The 26,267-nt window shown below is 40.2% G+C and overlaps 2 protein-coding genes across 2 annotated transcripts in view; both read left to right on the plus strand.

The window, feature by feature from the left end:
- The first annotated feature begins 223 nt into the window (after window positions 1–223).
- The window catches only part of ngfrb (nerve growth factor receptor b), a 40,936-nt gene continuing 14,892 nt past the window's right edge, over window positions 224–26,267 (plus strand). The window contains exons 1-3 of the mRNA XM_074663953.1: window positions 224–536; window positions 4,736–4,877; window positions 13,176–13,532. Coding sequence (XP_074520054.1) covers window positions 501–536; window positions 4,736–4,877; window positions 13,176–13,532 — 535 coding nt within the window. The 5' untranslated portion in view covers window positions 224–500. The remainder of the gene's footprint in view (window positions 537–4,735; window positions 4,878–13,175; window positions 13,533–26,267) is intronic.
- LOC141785577 (E3 SUMO-protein ligase ZBED1-like) lies at window positions 16,649–19,414 on the plus strand. Its single transcript, XM_074663952.1, has 3 exons — window positions 16,649–16,850; window positions 16,970–17,228; window positions 17,572–19,414. The coding sequence occupies exons 1-3, from the start codon at window positions 16,651–16,653 to the stop codon at window positions 18,973–18,975; spliced, it is 1,863 nt and encodes a 620-aa protein (XP_074520053.1). The 5' UTR covers window positions 16,649–16,650; the 3' UTR covers window positions 18,976–19,414.

The following is a 26,267-nucleotide window of genomic DNA, read 5'->3' on the forward strand; positions in this document are numbered from 1 at the left end:
GTGACCTCAGTTTACTGACATGATTAAACCAGTTCGACATATTTTTTGTGGAGGACTTCATTTGACAACTCATAACAATTTAGGAAGGTAGTTTCAACCAGTATGAAGCTGTTGTTCGTGTAAGCGCGCGCGCGCGCACGTGTGTTTGGTGGGCGTGGACAGGGAGATGCCTCACTCCCTGAGCTGAGCGTGTCTGTCATATAAGCACAGTAGCAGAGAAAAGCGCAGAGAGACGAACATCCAATGGGACGGTCCTGGCGAATGTTCACACTGACTGGATTCTCTCAGTGGCAGTCACTCCTTTTCTTGGACTGAGTTGTTTTCACACGTTTATCAGTGAAAAGTTTCTTGGAGATTAACTTTTTTGTTGTTGTGAGATAAGTAGCGCGGACGCAGCGATGGTAGCCGAGTTAGTTTCGCTGGTTGGAAGTTGCTGAGACCCGCATCACGCTGCATCCGATCCGATTTCGTCTGGTGGAAAGATAAACTGGAAATACACAATGAAGTCCGCCTTCATCGCTGTGATACTCGGAGTGGTGAGTGGCTTCTTACATAATCAAAGTGTGCGTTCAATGTTTGCCTTATAGTTAACTTGAATAAACCCTGGCAGGAGCACCTGCGTAATTACGCACCCACGCAGCCATATACGGAGGAGGGAAATTAGATCGTGGGATCTTTAGCTAAACTTGACTCGATTACCTGCACCGTGGGATTTTAGGGGCTACAAGATTTTGACTCAAATATATACAAAGTTATATGCAGATTGAGAGCTCTAAACATACTCTAAAAACAACTCAACTGTGTGAATTTGATCTCTCTTATGTGCTGCTTGTAAAACCTGAACCTATGGGTTGAGAAAGTAAGAGTCTGTCCTTGCACCTGTCTTCAGTGTACACTTGCAGCCTTTCAGGTCGACACTTTATAGCTCCAGTTGCTGGATGTGGAGTTCCACCCTTCTCAGTTACATGACAATAACAATGTGACTGAGCTCTCCAAAGAGCTAACCGACCAATAGATCAGGGTAAATCTACCACAAGACCAGAGAAAATACAGGAGAAGTCTGATTCCCTGGAAGTGGTGCAGGAGAGGTTGCTGGAGGAGAACACATTTTGTTCTCTCTGTCATGACATGACAGTCAGTCAAGGCTGCATGCTGCACGTCAAGGTCCTGGTTTAGTAACAGGCAGTGATATCTGACAGCTGCTGATGGCTATGCATCCTCTCCAGGCTCAGTGCATGCAATATTGATACAACCTGAACACACACCCCACTCCGCACTGCTCCCCTCCTCCACCCACCACATGCTCACATCTTCTCCTTATGTTTCTGACTTCACACCAGCTGATGATTCTGCTCTGCCAAGGAAAACATGAGCTGTAATACATTTGTTGAGCTTACAAAGATCCAGTGCTTGGTTTAAAAGAGGCCAAGCTTTATTGTGAGGCTGCTACAGTGAAACTCTAATGGCTTAACAAACGCTGACAGCTGAGGTCCTGAGGTTAAGTGCCTCCAACAGAAAATTGACTGCAGCATTAGTAAGATTGGTCGTACAAGTTATTTGTCCACATGCTTCTTGTACTTGCATTTGCGCGAATGTGTGTGTGTATGTGTGTGAAGCTCCAGTGTGTGATCTGCCTCTTGTGGCTTCTGGGAGATCATCTGACTGAAGCTGAGGAGTGCAAATATGCATCAACAAAACAATAACAGGAAAAAGTCAAGCCAAAACTTGCTAAGTGCTGCGTATCATTTTCTCTTGTTACACAAATCGCATTAGTTAATCTGTAAACTCACAATTTAGCCGTCATTAGTGATGGAGATCAGTTTTCCACATCTGGGTTGTTTTTTTTTTTTTGGTTATGCACCCTCCCCTCAGGCTGGAACAGGGTCAGGGGAAATAAATCAGGCCGTAAAGTAACACAGTGGAACGCTTGGACTGTTGTTAGAAGTGTCAGACATTTTTAAAGCAGGTTTGTTCACATGTGTGGTTGTTTATGCACATTGAATGTGTGTGGATGGGTGTGCACGGTATACAAGGGGGCAGTTCAGGAAAAGAGAGGAGGTGAGTGTGTGTGATGACAGATATGATTCAGCTAACTGAATGCTTGACGTGTGAGCTGTGTGTGTGTGAGGTAGTGAAAAGACAGTGAAACTGTTACTTTAACAGGGAGAGTGACATCTCATAGATGGCAATTTAACAAGAATTACATGTTAAGACATGCACGTCCCGTGATGAAAAACCACACTGTAGGATGTGCTCCTGAAATTCAGAAGTTGCACAAGAGGACACTTAAAGCTCCCGAGGGGTTTGAGCTGGTTATCAAACAGACTAAAATCAGTGTTTCTGCCTATTTATGACCCACATAAGAAATCAAGATCATCATCTCTCTGTATCTTGATTCTGTTTTTTGTTGCTTGTTTGATGAAGTATTTGAACATGCAAACTACAGAACCTAAAGGCATCAGGGCTTCTAGATATATGCCTGATTATAATCCACAATTTATAAAGAGATTATTAACACCAAAATAAGTTATTCCTAAATGCTATTTCAATCCTAAATGTGATCAAGTGGAACAGGGTTGGATTTGCTTATGCCATGTCAAAGTCTCTATGATAGCACCACACCAAGTAGTGAGAAGAGAGATCTGTTTTTCTCTGCTGAAAAAAAAAATATTTGATTAATTTTGTGATGATGGAGACAGGAGCCTAACTATTGGACAGAAAAAGGACAGAAGAGCAGAAGAAGGCTAAACAGGAGAGTGATGGAGCACAAGCTAAAGGCTAAAACAGGGGGTTAATCTGTGCTGTTTAAAACCCACAGTCAGCAGTTATTCTGCAGTGGTCTGTTCAAACTTAAGGGTCTATCAATAAAATGAAAAGTGAGGTTACGTTAGCTTATGGTGTTGCTGCAATCCACTTGAAACAGATAGTCTTTAGCCTCTCCTAAATTTGTTGTCTGTGATATGCACCTATGGATACACTGGGGAGGAGCCTTTTGATAACCATTTTGTCCAATAAAGCTGAAGTAATTCCAGATGCTATCAAAAAATAAGCATTAATGCGAATGTTATAAAGTACATATACCTGTTCAAAATTTATAAAAGATGAAATAAAGACTAAAAAGTGTCTCAGATGGAATCCTCATTCTCATAAAGGTAGAAACAAAGGTTAAAACAGTCATAAGTCTTTCACTTGTAAAAACAGCAAACTGTAAATTGTTACGATCATACGCTGAGAGACAAATCACAAGTCAAATATTTCCTACTGAGTCAACAAAACTTTCTTTACCCAGAACAATGTGGATAACTGAAAACCAGGGACTTAAAAGTGAATGGGCCGTGACACCACTCAGGGCCGGGGGGTGGGGGGGCATGTCGAGTGAGTGTGTGCGCAAAAACGCATACACACATCACCTGCCAGCTGACTCAGAGACGCCTGAGGGGGTGCTTGATGTTTTTCAGCGTTCTTCACTCTTGTCAGCAGCATTCCTCACACACCTGAACCTTGACGATTTATGTTGAACGTACCTTGAAGCACACGCACATGTGCACATGCAGATTCTCTAAGAAGTGTTTAATTCATTCTTCCTAACATTTAAGAGCCTAAAAGTTTGTCTAAAGAAACAATCTCACAACATTTTTTTTAATTCGCTTTAAACCCTGGGGCTTTTTGGGGTTTTCAAACAAGTCCAGCCTTTCCCCTTCACATCTCCATCTTTTCTGTGAAGTAATGAGAAATTCACTGCCCAACAGAAGAAAATCCTGACCTCACAGCCAATGGTGTTAAAACAATCACCCAGAATGGGACTCACAGACTGCCCCCCTTAGCTCTGTGTCAAAGGTCAACAGCCGCTTTTTTAACGGTTTGCTTATGGGCATCAACTTGTAAAGATGATGAAAAAAAGCAGCTGAGTGAAAAGTATGATTTAGTGTAAAAGGTCACTCAAACTGAAAGGTTGTACATAAATACACACTCCAAGAAACATCCAGGCTCATGCATTCAGGTGGTGTGTGTAAAGGCATGCACAAACGTCTTCACCTGTCAACAGCTGAGATAAAACACTCAGCAGGTTACTGTTTGAAGATTCCAGACAAGACATAATGCAGCTTGACCTGACTACAAGATTTGTTTGCTTATGGGACTGTACCTGTGGACTGTTCAGGAAAAACGTGTGTATTTTATGAATGACTACAGTCAGGCCTCTTGCACAACCCTTTTTTATTTTTTTGGCCTTGCTACCTGACAAGTCTAATTCAGAAGTTCACATGTCAAAAGCAAACCAACTGAAAAGCACGTTTTCCTCCTCAGCTATTTTAGTTTAAACTTGATAAGGAAATGTTATTAAGACATAAAATAGCACAGAAACAGCATGAAAATGTATTTTCTAGTCATTTTGGTCCTTTTTTTTCAATTTACTGTCTCTCGGGTTGATCCTTGGTCAGGAAAAACAATGATTCAGGGGTTCGTAATAAATCAAAGCTTTTACCACGTATTAAACAGACCTCTATCGTGATGGGTTTTTGTCTATTTAGTCCTTTTTGGCTGCAAAATGCTGACTGAAGATGACATCTTTCAAGACTGTGATTACATGGCTCTTGAGGTGGTTAACAGTTCCATATCTAAATGTCAAGTAGAGCCTTACTCTTGTGTGGTTGATAGTAGTTAGTCTTGTGAATACTGCAGTGTTAAATGAAACCTTGCTTGTGTGACTCTGAATGATCTCTGTGTTGATTGGCAGGTTGGGGTTCTGGCCAATAAAGAGGACTGTTATTCAGGTCAGTACACAACCAGCGGAGAGTGCTGCCTGCAGTGCCAGCCCGGCGAGGGAGTCGTCAAACCATGTGGAGCCACTCAGACTGTTTGTGCCCCCTGCCTCGACAGTGAGTTACACCGAAAACAGCTGTATGAGTGGAATAACACACACACTTAAACACACATGTGCACATTAGATGTGAGTACAGGGGTGTCCAACTCATCTAAATGAGGGCTTCTCAGACTTTTTTAGACCATGGACCCCTTCATCGCCACATTGATTAGCATAATAATAACACTGTTTTTAATACTTTGAAATGATAAATTTGGGCTACATTTATACTTTCCAAGTAATTCATTTAGTAAACTTTGAGAAATTGTTGGCTCCCAGATGATTTTTGTTATGAAGTTTTTTTATTTGTTGCGCACTATGAAGTAAAAGACATGTCACGGTAATATGAAAAATGACCTCATGGCACTAAGCTAAATTGAGCGGGAGAAACAGTTATGTTTAATTTAGCATTTAAAGCATCATTAAGATGCCAAAGCAGTTTATTTGATGGGGAAGTGGCAACTAGTGACTAATTTACCTTGGTTATATTCTGCATGTATTGACATGTCTCTGTAACAACCTTGAGTGCAAAAAATTAAAATTAAAACAAAGTTTGTTGAAACAAAAATCCCTAACAAAACTCATGTTTAGCTGTGGTAGCTGTGTTTGGGCCTGTTCATTCAGACACACGCATCTAAAGCTAGCATCATAACGCTAACATGCTCACAAGAACAATGCTAATGTGCTGATGTAGTTACATTTGACATTTTGCAGGGTGACATAAGTTAATTAGCAGAACGTGAGGCACAGCTAAGGTTGCTGTTGCTGTAAGTTTCGTCAACACACTAAGGAATGAATCATGCAAGCCAAAATGTCCTCAAACTTGAATTCATTAAAAATTTGGTTCACTCCAAATGTAGGCTTTTTTCTATATAGCAAGAATGGGTGCACTGGTTTAGTCCGATGAGTGGGTGTACATTTTTTTTATTAGAAGGGTTTTCACTTTAATGCTCTAATTAAATTAATTAATTACACATAAAATTAATGCACTTTAAAAATTAATGTGATTAGCTCCAGCCATTTTCAGCATATCTTGAACGATCTTTAAAGACTCAAATAATATTGTTTTCTATGACTATGTAAACACCAAAACTACCCAAAAGGGTGGACTCTCTTCTTTTATGTCTTTCTTACAGTTTTTGATCCAAAAAACAGACAAAACATACATTTTATTTTTATTGCGTTTGTCTCAGGCGCTCCATCATTTGATTCTCTCCATGATCTCTGTCGTCTTTTCTCATGATTGTGCCATTATTTCTCCCTGAACTACCGCAACCCATCCTCAGTTGGAACGTGAGCTGCCTGAACGTTTCTGACTTGCAGCATCTTGCTATGCCTCTGTCATCTCACATCTTCTCCTCACATCCATGCTGAGCTCTCATCCAAAGAGCACACAGCTCTCACCCACAGTAGTTCACTAGCATGGTTTTGATCGACAAGCTCTGCCAGACTCTGCTTCTATAGAAGTCAATGACAGCAAACACAGACATTTTAATATTGGCCATTTGAAAAAAATGTGGATTTACAAATCTGTTTTCATCACAAATTCATTGGATTAGTCATGCACTACAACTCTGCAATGTCCTAGAATTCAAAATCTTTGTTCGGAGACCTTCAGCAGATATGAGATTGAAGTATGATTAATTGGAATAATTAATTACAAATCCTGTAATTAAGTAGATTAATTTTTTAATCACCTGACAGCGCTATTTATTAGAGAAGCATCAACATGGCTCTATCAGTTGTGTTAAACAAAGGAGTCACAGCAGTCATGAAGATCCATATGTTTCTGCGGGCGATGAATGCTGGTGCCTGCTTTTAAGCATTTTGTTTTTGTTTCTAGTTTGTTAAGTGATGGGTTGTGACCTTCTGGTGTCACTTGAAAACAAAGAGGATCCTCATTTTTCAACACTCTCTTCAATATGGAAACTAAAAGAGGTCCAACAGAAAGTCAGGAAGTAAACAAAATGTCTTTATTACTGCTCTCCCCATGGCCCTAACCATGTATGGGAAGAAGCTCTGTCAAAGCTGTGAGACATAAGTGGACAGTGATGTTAAGAGGATACATGAGTGGGACTTTGTCCAAGTGTTGTTGCAAGAACAGATGCAGCGGAGGCTTTCTGGAGTGAAAGACATTTGTTTTGTCAGAGTTATTAAGCTAGCAGACAGTGTGAGTTTGATTTAGTTGACATGGCAGCTGTTTGCAAAGATTAAAAAGATATTTCAGGTTTTCTCTGGAGATATTTTTCTCTTTGAGTCAAAGGGAAAATAAAGAGGGATTTAATGTTTTTCATAATTCTATCATGTGAGGTCAAAGGTCAGCTCGAGGGCTGGTCCATAGCCAGATCCTGAGCAGTTCCCAGAGTTTCCCCTCACATGAATTCCCTGACTATCCTGGGTCTGGACTGGGAAGTAGCTGTAAACCCCCTTTTGGGTCAGTGAAGGATGGAAAACCGTGAGCCAAGGAGCCCCCCATCAGGAAGCCTTCAGGTCATGAGAGAAGTCACAGAGACTGTGGATCTGTAAAAATGATTTATTTGGACTTTTGTGGCTTTCTTTGGAATGATATACGCTTTTATAAGTGTGTCTTAGATCAAGAGTTAGATCCTGAAAATAAACCATGCCTTTTGTAAAAACATCAAGCCCTCGCCTGCTTATCATAAATTATTATGTGGCTCATTAGTGTCGAAACTTCAGATTTCAGGCTCAAATGGTTTCAGTTATTGACATAAGCTGTGCCTGAGAAGTTACTGCTTTATGTTGCACAACGAGTAGGTTTCCAGGGTGGTAATTTTCAGTCTTCCAGTACTTGTTCTGCTCAGACATGAACAAACACAGACAGCGGCAGGCTCTCAAGCTGTCAGGAGACCAGACATGCTTTGCACTGGCTTATGGAAAAAACAGAAATGCAAAGCAGAAAGCTCTCTATCAGATAACATCACAATGATATTTTAAGAACACATCAAACATATTGATTGTATCTCTAATGCAGCCTGATGGAGCCAGAGTGTGCATGTGCATGACCGTGGCAAAACTTGCTTTTAAGTCTCGGCCATCATTGAGCAATACAGCCTTTACCTGTTTCTGTATACATGCTACCTTTAACACAGAGTCACAGGTTACATCAGGTTTCCAGTTTGACTGTTTAACCTTGATGTGGAGTTTTCACTATCAGGTTTCTGTTTTCTTCTCTCAAATCCCCCAAAAGTTGTTAGCAAAGGGTAGATTTCTAATACAAATCACATTTGTTTGTTTTCCAACAACAAGCTGAAGTATAATCATGTTTGACTTACAAGCTAATAACTTGCAGAAGGAAGGTCGTTTCACTACTTCAAAGGAATTTGGTTATTTTTCTATATTGTGTTAATAATAATATAAAGATACTGTGTGTGTTTGGAGCTGGCGGTATGCTTTATCAAAACAAAGGCTAATGCTAGCATTGGAGGGAAAGCTCTAGAGCAACAACACAAACAGCACAATACAACAGGAGTGGAGCCACAATGGAAGTTAAGAGGACAGTTTTCCTAACAGACACAGAAAAGTTGTGGAAGTAAGTTAATCGTTGTTTCTTATATAACTTAAGCTGTGATAAATATAGCTCTAATGCTAATGTAAAACAAGAAATATAACTACAATGAAGGAGATCACATGATGACACCCCATGAAGCTTTATGTATTATAGATGAAGTTAAACATTTACTTTCTTTCACAATTTTTCTGTGTCTGTTTGGATAACTAACCTCTTTTAACTTCCGTTAGCGCTGTACTTCCGTTGTGTTGTAGCTTTTGCAAATCATCTGACAACCACTGGCCACTGTAGGAACCCTTCAGAATGCTGCTCCTCAAGACTTATAAAGTCTTAACCCAAATACAAGCCTAGCATTAACCAAGGTAGCAGTAGCTTGGCTTGCTGCTCTTGTTCTATCTCAGCAGAAAAGTCAATATCTTACTGGTTTATAAAAGATTTTTACAAGAATGAATAGAACAGTTTAGCTCAGGGTAAAATGCTGTAAAAGATTAAAAGCAAATTGACTCAGCCGTCTTCTAACGTCATCTAGCAGCGACGGATTAGCTGTAGCTAATCATGTTATCCAAAACTTTAGCAGGTCCTTTTAGCATGTTATCATACCTATATGTAAACCTCATATTTAATGGTTTCACATTTAAAGACATGTTATCCTGAAATATCCTGAAATAAATATTAATCTGATTCAACAGTTCTCCAATGACAAATATGGCTTTAGCATTTAGCATTAGCTTACTGTAGTTTGCCAAACCACTAGGGCTAAATACAGTTGCAGTTTCACAGTTTTCCAATATAAAGCAGTGGTTGTTATCTGAAGGGGACAGCCTGTCTTTTAAACATTTGATTGAAAAGTGAATTGAGTTAAAAAAAAAAAAATAATTTATTCCCGAGGAGGTGTATAGAGCAGTCAACAAAAACGAGAACAGACAGCACAAACAGACAGACAGTATTATTAAAACCAGTTACGTAGAAACATACGTTTTAATATATTTGTGGTAAATATAGCGTAATGTAATTTTCAGCTGCTTGTGGGTTGATACAATCCGGGCACACATTGTTACAGCAAAGAAAAGCTTTACTAAACAGTCTTTCTCTCTGGATTTGATTTAAATCTTTGCTTTAATTCGTCAAAGTGTGGGTGTTAAAAGGATCTCAGGAGAGACAAACTAAGTACTCAGATTTTTTCCCTTTCTTTCCAACTCCCTTTAAACATCAACGCTTGCCCATCAACTTTTCCTTGAGTGTGTCGTTTTAGGCATATCACCCACAGTGGTTACTGTCTATGTGCACAAGCATTCGTTGAAAAGAGGTGTGCTGGGGTTTCCAACCAGCTTTTTAGCGTCATTAAGCGCAAATAGCTAACAGAGCCCTGTGCTAATGTGCTAAAAACAACAACGCTCTGAAACCCACGGAGGAGTTTGGATGAATGAACAGATAAGTGGAGATGAAACAGAGTACAGCTGTACGGCTTCTCAGACAAGGCCAACTTCTCAGCCAGCACACACACTTACACAAGCACATAGACACAGGCCCACACACACATGCAGCAAACACACACACCTCATGCAGTCTGGACAGGCAACCTTTTATGGTTGTTGGATAGAGAGCAAGCAAATGTACTGTTATGACATGATATGCTGAGCCAGGAAAAGAGTCTGTACTCCCCTCACCCCCTTGTGTCCATCACCCACACCCCCCTGAACCTCCACCCCTCCCCCCTCGCTGCAGTCTAGCGTTATTAATGTATTGACTTGCATTATTGATGTGTGGCATTATGATAATGGCTGTGAGAGCACTCATGGGGAGGGAGTCTGAGGGTATTCTGAGTGTGTGTGTCTGTTAAAGAGAGGGGAGCTAATGGGGTGGGGTGGTCGGGATGGGGGTGACACTGTATGACTCGACACCACCAAGGGGAAGGGGTTATGGCTTGTCCACTTCCTATAAGGGCATAATTAAACAAAAATGTGAAGGGAAAACATTTGACACCACCAGTTGAGGAGGGAATCACACAAATGGATTCATCTCAGATGACACAGCCTCTGCTGTCTTCATTTCTGTGCCTATCTCTCCTCATCTCTCTTTCAATCTCTGCATCATCGGAGCGTTCACCGAGGTTGGTGGGCCAGGAGCGCAGACTGAAAACTTGATCTGCTATCAGATACTGAGCCACCCCTTCTGTCTCCTGCCACACACAGTTTACATATTTGAGCCAAGCGTTCTCGGGAACAGGCTGTAGAAACACTATTGTTTGCTGTTTTCTTTGTCTTGTATATTTTAGTTTGTAACTTGTTTGGATGATTAGATTTTGGCAGGTGAGACAAGCAATTTCTGCTCTCATTATGATGTTTTTTCCAAGTTGAATGTTATGATTTATTTAATTGTTGACCAAACCAAATAAGCAGAACATATAATTGCTGAACACTTCAGCACAAGTTAGCTTTTTTTTTTAACTTTCTGTCACCAGCCATTAGATTTCTGTCTTTCTTTTCCATACCTCTCTGTCTACTTATGATCTTCTCACTTTGTCATTTTATCTCTTACAACACACACACATGTGCATGCTCACACACAGGCACACACACGCACACACACACACACGAGCTGCTCTTACAAATAGGTCTGTTGCATTATTTAGTGTGTTTCCCAGTTCTCTATCCAGCCGAAACACAATTCCATAAAACATGCAATATTGATTGTGTCCTCTGCAGACACTCAGTATCTGTCCCAGGAAATCTGTCAGACCTGCCAAACAGTCATATGTAGACTTTGTAAGTTTATCACATCATAAAATACTTTTATTTCTAGGTACTGTGTGGGCCTGTTTGTAATTTATATTTAAAAAATTAAAACTTCTCCACAGTTTGATACTCATGGCAATCAATCATATCATTAGTGTGACTTTAGAGAGATGATTACATATTTGTTCCAAAAAGGTCTTCACCAGTTAGCCAAAACAAAGCAAATCAAAACCAAACAGAAACAAAAATCAAAACAAAGCTGCAACCCAAAATAAACCACCATAGTGTGTTTTTTTTTTAATTCTAAGATATTTGTCGAATAGTATTGATAATAATAAACAAACTTACACACAAGTCTTGCAATTCATCTGTAACTTATCTGGATGCAGTTAGCTTTTTTTAATTCATTACATACTCGGTTCCAAGAAGTGGTTGCACAACTACTCATTTTTACAAGTCACGCAGTCAACCAAAATAGTGTTTGACTGTTCATTATGTAGTAATGAGAATAAAACCATGGCTCAATTAAACACTGGAAAAGTGTTTTCTGTAATTCAAACAGCTTAAGCATCCCACTGAAATATGTAACACTTTTCAGAATAAAATATATGAGCATTTCATAACAACATAATGAGGCAGCACAGCCTTTCGATACAACAAATCTCTAATCAGTTTTTTTGTGTTAAAGAACAACAGCTCTGCTGTCGACCAGGATGACAGTGGCAGTAAACAGATAAACAGCCACGTTTGTGCTACATACTTTAGCCTCAAACAGTTAAATTATATGTCATATTAGACCCTTTCTGACGCACATCAGAACACAAATGGACTCCTTAAATTTAGGGATGGGTACCTTTTACATTTGAAACAATATGGTACCAATGCCCAATACTGGCAATCGGTATCTGTACTCAAGAGTACCAATTTTTGGTACTTTTTTGTGTTAATGTGGTAAAAAATATCAATTAATTTAATAATATTAACATATTAATTCTTAAATATATAACCTTACAATGCTGTCTTCATGTCCAACATGGAAAATCACCTACTCCTCCATTCCCTCACAGTCACAAGGATGCATTTAGATACCTAAACATGTTACCTTTTGATTTTACGTGAATCGGTGCCCATAGCTACTTTTGACAGAATTTAGTACCTATAAAAGTCTCTGATTACATCTTAAACACGAAAAATGAATGCACTGCATGCCACTTATTACTCATTGTCTATCCTGTCATCTTTTTGGTCCATGTTGAGGAAAACTACGGCATCACTGTGGGAGGGATGGGGACTCACCCGCTGTCAGGCGACAGTGTTTTCCTTAAGGCAAAAAAACAGCTTGCTTGGGGCGCCAGTGGCTGTACACGACTAGTCGACCTGAGCTTACAGGTCTAGTGGTTGAAGTAGTTAATAACTCAGTTATTCGATTAGTAGGTGAAACCCCTGGTTCTAAGGTCAAGTTGGTTTTTTGTTTTGTTACAAGATAATCTGGAGTAAAAAAAACACCCTTGCAGCAATTTGCACGATCATAAAATCAAACCCATGCAGAAGCCCCAAACTGCAATTCCTCAAGAGTCCACTTGAGGCCAGCTCTAAAGGATAAGGAAATCCCATTATAGCCCATATTTAATGTGAACAGATGAATTAAATAGGTTTACATCCTGGCACAAAGTCTGTTGTTTTTTTTTTCAGTTGCTACAGCATTTTATTTTTATAAACTTTACAAGGATTGGTTTTCTTTAACGACTCATCCACTCTGAACCTGTTGAGGTTAGAAGTTATACAAAATTTAGCACAAACAGGGGCATGGTTGGTTTTGTTTTCAGGTTGATTTGTTGAAGCTGTTTGCCAGGCTGCAAAGATTACATGTTCACACTGACATTTCATAAATTAGCTGGAAATTCTGCATCCTAACATTTGGAGCCACCATGATTGAGCCTCTTTTTGTTTTCAAGAAACCAAAGATGAGTTCACAAGGCTTGATGCAGACTATGAAAAAAACATGTAGATATTCTGATTTTAATGGACCTCATTCTCTCTTTGCTTTCAGGCGAAACCTTCTCAGAAAACTTCAGTCACACAGAGAAATGTCAGCCCTGCACGTTGTGCACGGGTCTATATCGTATGAAAGCACCCTGCACAGACTCCAACGACGCCACCTGTGTGTGTAAATATGGCTACTATCTGAATGAACTCTCACAGCGCTGTGAACCCTGCACCAAGTGTCCTGAAGGCCAGGGCATGCTGTTCAGCTGTGACTACAACCACGACACAACATGTGAAGAGTGCACTGGGGACACATACTCGGACCAGGAGAGTTCTCGGGAGCCCTGCATCCCCTGTGGCACCTGTGATGAAGGAGAAATGTTAGAGGCCTGCACCTCTGTCTCTGATACAGTCTGCCAAGGTAAGACAGCTATAATAGATAGTCATTTCCAGGCAGCCTCCACAGGGTTCAGGACAGAGCTGGACTTCTTCACTAGTTTGCTCAGTTTCACGCTCCTGTATCCTGTCAACTCACAACAGGTGAAATCCGTGGCGTTTGTGTCAGTGTTAGCCATTAGCCGTGTCTGTGAATAGCTTGATGCTATGTTGCCTTCTGGTATTCCCTCTGTTGCTGGGTTAGCATGACTAGCTCGTCCGTCTTATTGGAGATAGATCTTACATGTCCCTGAACAATGAATGGAAAGACAGGTCTATGTTGTCTCTTCTGAGGTCACACCGCAGCACCAGCACGTCGTCCTCCCTTCTCTATTCTCAGCTCACAGAAAACACCAGCACCACCACGGCTTAGCATCAAAACGCTACAGGCTGCTAACAGGTGAAATCTTGTTTGTAAACATCGCAGCCATGGTAACACGTAGACTCTCCAGACACACACACAGGAGCATTAAAAAAAAAAAGAGGAAAATAATGGAGTCAACTGCAATGACACAGTTCTTTGGATTCCTGATTTGTAGCTTATCTCAGAACACAAAGACGATTTCCATTCAGTCAAATTCAATACTGACCCTTGTTTTCACCCAGACACAACATGAAAGGATGCAGCTTCACTGCAAACTGGATCTTCAAGCGTAAATTGACTTTTCTCTGTTGCTGCTTAGTTTCACAAATGTCTCATTCTACTGCTAAGACTGAGTTAAATCCAGGTTCACTGTGCTGAGTAACAGCAGAAGCGTTTTTGTATTTCATAGTCATGGTGTATCTCATGAACAGGGCATTAAGTCCCAGATGTTGAAGCTTTACACCCACACAGACTGATTAATGAGACAGTGAAGCAAAAAATCAAATTCCTAAATTCTGCTTCACTCTCCAGACAGGACAATGAATTTTCTTGTTCAGAGATTTATTTTTCAGATATTTAGCAAACGGCTTGGGGTTGACCCTATCCAAACTCTGGGCAAATTTATTATGGACCTCTGTGCAGAGCAAGTAAAGTTGAATGATGGGGTTCATTGACAGGGGTCACAGTGGCCTGAAAGGAATCCAAGTGAGCACATATTCACACTGTAGGAACAGTATGATGAGCCTGACGCTCATATTGTCTGCCAAATAATTGGATCATGTCACTGCGGCATTGTAGGAATTGTTGGCCCATCGACCTAAATGCCACGATGAGGCTTGTCTCATTGTCTTCAGAACTCATCTCGCTCAAAAATACAAAGAGCACACTCTTTCTGTGCTGAGGGTTTAGAAGAAGGTCATATCTCTGAGCTGGTCTCTGACTTTCTTTATATCGTGGCACCCTGTGGGTATCACTCTCCAAATCAGGAATTCCTTGTGACTGCAGTCACTGCTCTTTCCAGCGACCCGATGCCTCACAGATTAAATCAACGCTTTTGTGAAATGACAATGAAAGGAGCCTGTTGATGAGCCGTGCAGTCTGTTGGGTCAGTCGCTTGAAGGATGCTGTTATCACAGTGATGAGTACAGAGCAAGTCTCAGGCTAAAGGGGTCTTTTGTGCCTCTCCCATGATGCAGTTTGGCCTGAGAGGGCTCTCAGTTCAGCCCATGGGGCGACTTGAAGAAACCAGAAATGAATGAAACAGACTGTTACAGCTAAGTTTCTTGAGACAGTTTCCTCTCTTTTGTCCTGTATGTATTTTTTATTCCTCTCAAGTTTGAACTTAAGTCACACTGAAAGGTTGAGGATTGTTTTGTTGCATTTCAGAGCAGGTCTTGACTTTAGGGAGGTTTGTTACATAATCAAATTGTGTAGAGCCACCATAAGCACTTGTTCACTGGTTTGAGTCTTAAATCGAGACAGATTCCTCTTATGAGCTGCAAAAACAAATCTATCTGAAGCCTCGATAAGGGATATTTCACAGCATGCCCAAGAAACAGGCTGAACAGACTGTCAAACAATGAAAAAAAAAAAAAAAAACAGAATATACAGGATAAAAAGCAGGAGATAGAAAAAATTTACAATTTTGTACCACAAAGGGTGCCAATATCAACACAATCGAAAAGTTCCTTAATAAAGCTATCAATGACATCATAAAAAAAAAACAGTTTTCATAATAGTCTGACCTTTTTTTTTAATTTTGAGGCCAAACATCTTAAAATACAGAGTTAAAATGTCCTTGTTCTGTTTAAGACTGTATCAGCACCAATGGCATACCTTTTATCCAATCAAATTGACCTGTGGTTAAGCCACGCCCCCTCCACTCAGATGAACAATAAACAGTCAGTGATAGGTGCTGTGGCAGGTGTAACAGTAGAAGATATTTATCAAGGGGCCATTGATGATTTTTGGAGTCAGAAAGATCACATATCGTCGAGAGGTCATCAAAAGGGTCTAAACTATGCATTGGAGGGATATTAGGGTTGGGGATTAACTGTAATTAACAGTAAACCTGTATTGAATTAACTATTTTATTAATTTTCAATCATAAACAAAACAGGGATCTGTTGGACACTGACCCCCTGGATTGTAATTAAAGACTTTTTGTACATCTTTTCCACTCTTGTAGATATTGTTCTCTGTGACAGCACTAGCTCAAACACCGAAAGGAAAAAAAAAAAAGGTTTAAAACTGGGCGTTGAAATTGATAGCTGATTTGTGTAAATTAAAGGCTACTATGCTGTCCTCGCAGCACATGTCATGAGTGCAACTAGACAGCTAGTTAACAGGGATCCACACTTTTCAAAAAGACACAGGGCTTGCTTTTCCTGAACTTTACTTTGGGTTGAATCCACTACTGTAAAACTGTAACATTACAGAGAATAAACCAAATCAGTATAAAACACTGACCAAGCTAAGTAACATTCCAAATAACAAAATGACATTAACATGTGTTCTTACATGCTCTACTTGCAGATAGGGCTGCCACGATTAGTCGACTAGTCACGACGACGTCGACGACTTATTTAATGATCGACGTCGTCGTTTTAAGATATTTTTAAACCTTATTTTCCCCTCAAAACTGCCGCTGTACTTTCGGCTATCTTGTCTGCCGTTCTATCCTTCACGCACATGCGCAGAAGTGGTATCCGAGGTCACCCGTGATGTCACCGAAAGTGTTATGCCCAGCAGCATCATGGCAAGCCGGCAACGGAGCTCGAAAGTTTGGGAGCATTTTTCCAAAGTAAAGGAGAAAAGTGTGCAATGCAAAATCTGCAAAGCAGAAATGGCCTTCCATGGCAGCACGACGGCGATGCATGAGCATCTGAAAAGAAAGCACGTCGTGGCGGATTTATTTTCGGACGAAGAAGGACCATCTCGGTAAGCTAATTGGCTAGTTAGCTGCTAACATTAGCGTCAACAGTGAGCTACCTACTTTATAGCGATGTGTTTGAATAGAAAATGTGATGACGTTAATGTTTCATAACGCTACGTTACAGCGCCAAAAAAACGTGTTCCTCTTCAATGGACAACTTTGTGACAAAGCCAACAACATGCACACCTCGGCAAGCAAATGTCCTGACTGAAGCAATCCTGAACATGTTGGTGACAGACATGAGACCCCTGTCCATGGTTGGTGATTCAGGTTTCAAAGATATGATCAAGCAGTTCAATCCAGAATACCATGACAACTACCTACCAGGCCGATCACACTTCACCGCAATGATGGAAGAGAAATATGTTAAAACATTTGAGAAGGTCAGTTTTTTTTCTCTCTCTCTGTTTCTCTCAGCACAAAACAGTATTTTGTATTACAATTTAACACATTACATGATGAAATGATGAAGAATTTGCTGACTTAGCAATTAATTAATTAATCTTTGTTAAAGCATAAAACAAAAGTGATGTAATGCAATTTTTTTTACTGATATGTTGAATGTTTATTGTTACTGTATTTGATTTGATGTGACAACTGAATTGCTGAATTTTTAAATACATTTAAATCTTGATGCATAAACTGACAAATATTGTTAAAAATAATATATGTACATAAAATTTTCCTCCTAATGCTAACTATTCCAAATCATCTCATATCTTTAAGGTAAAGCAGACCCTTCGAGGAGTCCAAAGTTTCCTCACCCTGACTGCTGATGTGTGGACCAGTCGTGCAACAGAGGCGTACCTTGGTGTGTCTTGTCATTTTATGAGTGAAGATTGGAAGATGAAGAGCTTCAACCTTGCCACCATGCCTCTTGAGGAAAGGCATACTGGTGCAAATATAATGACATGGATGGAAGAGGTGTTAGCAAAATTTGACATCTTGCCCACCAAAATAAAGGCAGTAGTTCACGACAGTGGGTCAAATATGGTGGCAGCAATGCGACTGCTTGAAGAAAAACATGGATGGGCTTCTATCCGCTGTGCTGGACACACTCTCCAGCTCATAGTCAACACTGCTCTCAAAGAAACCACCATCAGCAGAGCACTAGGTGCTGCTAGGCAGCTAGTGGAGCACTTTAAGAGAAGTGAGCTGGCTAGCACAAAGCTGAAGATGAAACAGGAGCAAATGAATGTGAAGAAAAATGCTCTGATCCAAGATGTCAGTACAAGATGGAACAGTACATTTCACATGATTGAGAGACTCCTGGAACAGCGCTGGCCTCTCACTGCCACTCTTTCAGATCCTGAGGTAACTTCAAGGGGGAAGCATTACTTTGACTTGAAGCCAGAGCAGTGGGCTCTGCTTGAAGAACTGGAGCAAGGGTTGGCGCCTTTTGAGACAGCTACTGTTTACCTTAGTGGACAGCAGTACACAACCATTTCAGGTCTTCCACAGGTGATCAAGGGACTGTCTCGGTCTGTACACCAAAGACAGTTTGAGACAAGCTCAGGAAAGTCTTTCATTGCCACTGCGGAAAAAGGGATAACACAGAGATGGGAGAGTATTTTTGCTATCTCAGCGGAGAAAGAAAACCCAGTTATTCTCTCAGCTGCACTGGACCCCAGATACAGAAAGCTGAAGTTTCTGGCTCCCGCCGATGGCATCAGAGTGCAGGGTACTATCGAAGTGCTTGCTGTCAAAGAGGCAAATGCTGGGACACGTGAGTGTGCACAACAGCAGAGGGTCACTGGTTCAGGTAGAGTTGAAAAGACTGCTTTGGACTCCCTTCTTCAGTCTGACACAGACAGTCAGAGTGAAAATGATGAAGAAACTGACCAGGAGGACCAAAAAGTCCAAGTTGTGAGAAGTGAAGTTCAGCTGTACTTTGCAGAGGCCACACTCTCTAAAAAGGATGATCCTCTCAAATGGTGGAGTGAAAATGAGGGACGCTTCCCCACGCTATCAAAGCTAGCTAAATCTTTTCTGTGCATCCCTGCAACCTCCACCCCGTCAGAGCGCATCTTCTCCACAGCAGGGAACATCTGCTCTCAAAAGAGAGCAAGCCTTTCTCCAGAACATGTAGAAATGCTAACTTTCCTGGCTATGAACAAGAGCCTTGTGTAGACTGGGATTATGTAGAGTCAGAGTGTTGTAAAGTTAAAAACAGTTGTGAGCACTGAGCACAAAATGCACTTTTGCTGTACATGGATGAGAGCAAAACTTGTCTTTTTGGATAATTTATTTAGTTTTAGGTGCCTACCTCATTTGATTGTGTCGCACTTTCAGTACTTCAAATGTAGCTATGTCTAATGCCAGGGACAATGAAGCAAAGAAAAACCTATAAACGTTTTTTTTGTTTTGTTTTGTTTACTCTCACCCAGTGCCTTGTTTACCGTCTTTAACTCAGCTGTTTGCACATTTAAAGATTTGTTTGATGTCAGAGAAGAGGGAAATGTGTTTTCAGCTATTTCCTTTTGTTGATATTTTGTGTTCTTACTACTGCATAGTATTCATAGTGTACATACATAGTGCAAAGTTTTGGGTCCATTCTAGACCAGAGTTATGCCTTCATTTTATTTTGCACTATCACATTAAAAGAATGTCAGTACAAGCTGCAAAGTTCATTAAAAGTTGAATGAACTATCATCTTAATTGTCTTTATTTTTAGTACATACCTTAAACACTTGAAGCTGGAAACTAATGAGCTGTATGCTGGTACAATAAGCTGCAATTTATGTATGATCCGATTAGTCGACTAATCGCAAAAAATAATCGGTGACTAGTCGACTATCAAAATAATCGTTTGTGGCAGCCCTACTTGCAGACAAAGGGTCTTCAAGGCTTAAACGTCAAGAAAAGACATCTAAATCAGAGCAGAAATGTGTGTGGGATAGCACAACGTTCGTGGAAAGAAGCAAAATTAAAAACACAAGTTAATGGGCTAACGGATACGTCAGAGGTCGTTTATAGATAGAGTGCGTTAAGAGCGCTACGACACAACTTTACAAAACTAATACATAAACAAAGGCAGAGGTGTCACTCTGGCGCTTATTTCACAACTGAACTAAAACTGCTTTTGAAGTCAGCACAGCTACCATTTCTAGCTAACACTGCCATTTGATAATACCACGTATGTAATTATAAAATTAGTAAAATCCTTTCCTAATTATATTCAATAATTAAATTTGCCAAAGGTTGCAGTAATGAGATGCTGGTTGAATTACTTTGCTGTCAGAAGTGAATGTGACTTTGTTTTACCTTTACATAAGTCTAGATTCACTATATGTGTCTTTCCAGCCTCTGTAATGTTGTAAAATGCAAACAACTGGCGTGATTGTAAACTTTAACTTGATTTTAAAAATTAATCTCCATAAAAGTTGGACAACATGACAGCTCCCTCAAAGTAAAGCTAAGCCATACAATGGATCACATTGTGTCTGTAATTACAGAGAGGACATGGGTCAATTACTGCATCAAAATACATATCATGTACATCTTTCCTCCATCGTTTCTGGTCTGAAATTGAGAATCAGTTAGCTATTTGTAGAAGAAATGATGTAATGTTGGAGGAAAAACACTGATGTGAAAATTGTTAATTGCTGATGATGCTTTGATGCTGTTTGGTTCCACTTTTAGTTTGTGGTTTAATGCTGTGGTTTGAGGGATGATTCATCCCAGATCAAGATACAATATAAGGAGCCAGAACCCCAATCTTAAAACATCCTTTGAGATAACTAATGCAGCACACATAATGATGAATGTGTATTTGTTGTGATCCTCAGCTAGATGTGCAGGGTATGGGCTTCATCATCATATGTTATTGCTTCTGCTAACTCGATCACGTACCCTTTATTCCTAATGTTATCTTTTTGCCGAAGCACCAGCATTATCAGTGCATACAAATCTGTAGAGCCAGACGTCCATTTCCATTAGTGTTGTGGCGACACAGGCCTGAAGGCTAAACATGGTGGGGAGGGTGGAGTGAGATTGAGGAACACACACAAGGCCTCTGCCCATGAAAACACAAGTCACAACTTGAGACTTTGGGAAGTTGTACTGTAGGTTATCTTTAGAAAGAAGGCTGGATTAAGTGCTGAAGCTGTTTGGATTGCACTGAAGTTTAAGCTGGTTGTAAACTTTCCTTTGTGATGATGTAAAACCCTGTTGTGTGGATCTAAGCTAGGCTGAGACATGAGGTGAAAATCCAATTTCCTCCCACACTTCGAAAAGGATTAAAGTTTGTTTTGAGTCTGACCAGGAAAAAACACACTTCTCTTATCCCTCTCTAATGGTTAACCACTATAGTGCTGACCAGACTTTGTTGGGATAGACCCACAGTGTCGAGGATCCGTATGGCAAGATACTTATCTAAAGGAGTGTGATATGACTTCCAGTCTTCTGCAAGCAGTCGAGAGCAGGGTCAGAGGTCAAAGGTCATGAGAGGCCTGTGTGTGTAGGAGACCTTTGTGGGAAGATCAGACTGGGGTGGTGTCCCCTGGGGATGTAAGCCGAACAACGTAGTTTGATCCTCGGTCTTCACAGGGGTCACAACAACATGAGACAAGTGAAGTTGATTAGCGCGCTTATTAGCCGGCTCTCAAAGTCAAATCGACTTTGTTAGCTTAAATCAGCAAAGACAAAACGATGCAAAAAAAGCATCTTTGCAACTAATTCAACAGCGAAGGTCTGTTTTGTACAAAACAGGACACACCCAGAGCCAGGAAGTGACTGATAAATACAAGTAAATTACATCCTGCAAAAATGTCTTATCATGCAAACATTAAGACACTTAAGGAACCAGCATTGTTGTCATGTTAAGGATTGTCTACACATTTCTGAGACACACTATAAAAGAAAAAACTTTATTTTGCTCTCCCAAACTGAAGCTAACTTGTCATATGCCAACTTGCGTATCTGCTTTGAACAAAAAATTAATCCCCAATGACTGGAGTGAAGAAATAAAACATGAAATAATAAAGCATGTATGATTCCCAGGTCAGTGAGTGTTTTAATATTTTAATATTTCTTAAAGCAAGTCCTCCAGCTAGTACCTAAGGAACAGTTTTAGAGAGCAACTGTCACTTGTATTGCAGTAATAATGTTGACATTTTCAACTACACAAAAAATCCCTGATGTATCCTAACTGCAGATACATGTATCATCAGTTTCTTTACAGATTGAATCAATGATTAAATGTATCAGACACATAACTAGAGTGTTCCCTGGCATCATTTGTGTTTACTATCAAAAATAAAGTTGGGCAAGTTGGTACTGTACATATTACATGACCTAAGGTTAGAAAGCTGTTTCTCATTAGCTCCTGTCAGGGAAGGAATTGGTATTTAATATGCCCAATGAGAAAATGGTTACATGCTAATGCTTGTCAGTTCTAGAAAAAGCTATCTGATCGTTCACGATGGGAGTGGCCGTTGATGCTTATCTGATAGAACATGATGGGAGTGGCCATCCATACTAACACTCAGTGACAAGGCCTTTTCATAGCATGGTTGAAGTCGAATGAGGAATGTTGGATTTTGTCAGAGTAGTCACTGCCTGTTCCTATCAACCTGAGGTTACTGGCTCCATGGCCTCAAGGCTGGTGGGAAACTGAGGCTTTCACTCATCGACCCTGTACTTCCTTAACTTTGTGGCCTCGATTGACTGCACTTAGTGTGCTGACCTATCACCCGTAGCCTGTGTTCCTGTTCCTGTGGCAGCATGGGGCAGCAGGTTAGGATCTGCTGCACGCAAGCAATTATATTATTCATGTATGAGCATGCCTGTTGAGGAAATATAAAGGATTACTGAAAAATGAGTGAAGAACAACAAAAAGAGAAGCACCAAACAAGGCATATGCTGACAGGTACTGATACTCCCTCTTCATAGCCTGAGGTCGATAAGATGACTTATTGAGCATTACAGATGTGAGACAGCATATGGGCAGATGAAGGTCAAGTGGGTGTGGTTAAAAAGACAAAAAAGGGGGATGGAGGATTGAAGTGCATTTGGTTATTGAATTGATAGGTGAGGAAGAGGAGGGAGCTCTTTCCTTCCTGAGTTTAGCTGACCTCAACGATCGACAGGATGCCCTTTGGAAAACAGAAAGAGTGATCTACACATAACCCCATGCACAGAGCAAGGACTGGAGCTGCTCAACTAAACTGAGAGAAAGAGCGAAAGGATGGAGGGAGGAAAGGGAGAAGGTGAAATGGGGGTTTCTTAACTTGGTTTAGGTCAACAATGGTACATACATATGTAAATGAAACTCTTTAAAGCCTTGTCCTGTCAAAGGTTCTGTCTGAAGCCCATATGGAGTTTAAAACCTTTCTTTTGGACCAGTCTTTCTTTAAACTTCCTAAAAAGTGGAAATAAGCTTACTTTTGACTTACTGGCTAGGAGACTGTACCTCAAACTTGTATTGAGTGTCACTCAGATGTTCTAAGATCAGTTTTACATGGTTGAGTTAAATTGTTTTAGCCAGCTAGCTGATTAAGCTAGCATTAGCAGCACACAATGGCTCTGGAGACCAACTTGGAGGCTGCTGCGAAAGCCACAGGTCTCAAGGAAAATGTCCACATCTGTGACAGTTATTAATCTACAAAGGAGATATAATGAATTCTGAAAGCAACCAAAAAAAAAAAAAAGTAAAACAGGCATGTTATTTTAACATAAACCCCGTGTAGCTGCTTATTTTACGTACAGAGCCAATGAATACAAGAGAGGATGAATTTATGCTAAACAAAGCCCTTAATGTGTTTGTTTGGAGAGCATCCTGGGTCAGGGCTTTGTTTTTAAAAAATAACTGTGCAAATAAAACCAAGGCTAGTACTTCAAATATCAACCTATTTGTCTAGAAGTATTAACTATTATAGCTTACGTTCTACACTAATATCTCCTGGTATTTAAAGTGTTGGAACACCAAGTTCTAATCTGCTGAAAGCTGCATCCAGCATTTCAACATGTCATTCCTAAGCTGCACGGGACTCTTTGGATTCCAGAAAGAATCTGACAGACAGAAAAAGAGGAGATGAATGGGAAAGTGATAAAATGCCATCGACATTTCTGATTTCCTGCATCCAAAGCATTTCTACATCAAGAGCTGTGAAGAATCTTCAATCTGTCTTTGTATGACACAGTCACTCATTGTGTGGGTAAAGCTTGGACTCCACACATCCTCTGACTTATTTCTTGATGGACTCGGGCTCTATGGCCACAGTTGACCTTCTCTTTTTTAACCCCTTTCCCCTCTACTCAACACAGTATGAGCTTTGTTACAATTGATGGTGGTTTTAAAGTCTACTGTGTCTCTTTCTCTTCTGTCAAACAAGAATCAAACCCTTGTGGTCGTGACTCAGTCAGGCCCAGTTAGTTGCTTGTCTTCTCTCAGTCATTTGGCCCTCGACATTCCAGAGAAAAGTTTTTGAGGTGCTTTGGCATGGGTGGCCTCCTGGTCCAAGGGTGAGCACAACACTTGCGCTTTCGCTCGTGCTGTTCATTCTTTGCCAAAATTGGCTTCTGTGTGGTGAGTCAAGGTTTTCAGGATTTACAGGATGTATTGGAGTACTGTGTCACTGCCAAACCAAGCCTCTTCCTCTCTGTGATATTTATCTTCTGTTCTGGCATAGTGACTAAGAAATAAATCAATGCACTGTGCCATCAACTGTACTTCACAGAACTTTTTATGAGGTTGGCCTGATTTTTGCATTCTTTTTGTCACAAGTCAGATCCAGTTTATTAAATTTGTAAGGCTGATGAGTTTAACCCTGTAGAGCCCAAAATTTTCATTTTTGATTTGCAGTAGATTTATCATCAGATAAGATAGATTGATCATCCTTTTTGCGGATTGAATCTGGAGAGTTACACTCTTGTTTTTCTTGTTCCAGAGCACAGTTTCCTTCCACCTATGTGTTTGCAGAAACCTAGCATGAAGGGTAAACAACAAAAACATCATGATCCAGTCTGCATTAGTTCTCATCACTCCCTAGATTGAATACACATCATCATGGTTGTTAGATTTCTCTGTATTGTTTCTGTATGCTGTGTAAGATATGTGCAATTTCTTATTTTGTTTTAATGTTTTTTGTACTTTTCAGTAATTTATTTAGTTAGTCTGGACCAAAGACTGTAAAAGAAATGGATGTCATCTCGCTCTGCCCCGGAGTGAAGTCACTACAGAAACAGCTCCCCCTGGTGACTGGCTAGGTCAAAAACGCTATCTCCCTGTTCATTCCAGATGAGCTGTGGTCAAACTTTACAAGTCAAGTCCTGTTTTTCTGAAAATTTTCTTTTTCATTCATTATTAGATTTTAAAAATGGGGTTTTATGTCACGGTCAAAGATGATTGGCACCTACAGTTCTTCAGTAGTTATTCCGGGAATTATAAGATACGTCAGGAAGGAGACCCAAGAAGAGATTAGACTCCCGGGGAGTGGAAAAAAAAATTGTTTGTCCCAAGGTTCCACTCAGATTCTCTTTTCCTCAGACTCTGGCCACACAAACGCCTCTGATGACTTCAAAAACAAACAATGGTGAAAAGCAGAGCCATGCTGTCCATTCCATATACAGTCTATGGTCTGGACACAGTTTGGGGTACAAGGGTCGTATTTTATGTAGATCAAAAGTTTCATGCAGAAAAATGACACCACAGCATGTAAAAATATAAAGGCATGCTCTGGCAGACTTGGTATGGTAGGACTTAAAGGGTTAATAACCTCTTAGGGGCACAAAGATTTCCAGAATTAGTTTTATTGTACCTGGTTTTGTAGACGTGCAGATGCTACGTAACATAACTTACAAAAGTCATATTTTAATGTTAACTTCTCATAGTTTCAATGGTTGTTCCAATATATAACCTCACCTTACACCAGCAGGCTTTCTTCAGCATCTTTAATATGTCGATTGAGTTTGGTTTGAAATTTATACCTGCGTTTTTACAAATGGTATGAGCCGAGCAGAGTGAAAACCACTTTATGTTAAACCAACTTGTAAAGATTTGAGTGTTTTCCAGTGATCTTAATAACAGTTTAAATATCATCGACCTTTGTCTCATATAGCAGTTGAAAGAAGTTCATTAAAATAACTTTGAAGAGCTATATGTCCACGATTTTAAGGTCTACCAGACTGACTTTTGTTAAAAACACAAGTTTTAAACGTTCATAGTTTTAAAAGCATGTGCAATATACTGCGTTATTCCAAGCAGAAAGGAAAACAAACATAATAAAATTATGCATGAATTCATAATACAGACAGAAATGTCACAAAATGGCATAGCTGATGAAAATAAACAGCCAAGAGAAGTGTATACAGGAAGGGTAACAGAGAGCTGCAAGAAATAAAGAGATGGAGAACGCCTGACAGATGCTGAGAATGTGGCCGGGTCGATAAAAGCTATGGAGTTACTCTTCTGCACTCTCAGG

This window comes from Halichoeres trimaculatus, unplaced genomic scaffold (genome assembly GCF_033239565.1).
Source record: "Halichoeres trimaculatus isolate MK-OKI-2021-1 unplaced genomic scaffold, fHalTri1.1 fHalTri1_scaffold_23, whole genome shotgun sequence".
NCBI lineage: Eukaryota > Metazoa > Chordata > Actinopteri > Labriformes > Labridae > Halichoeres > Halichoeres trimaculatus.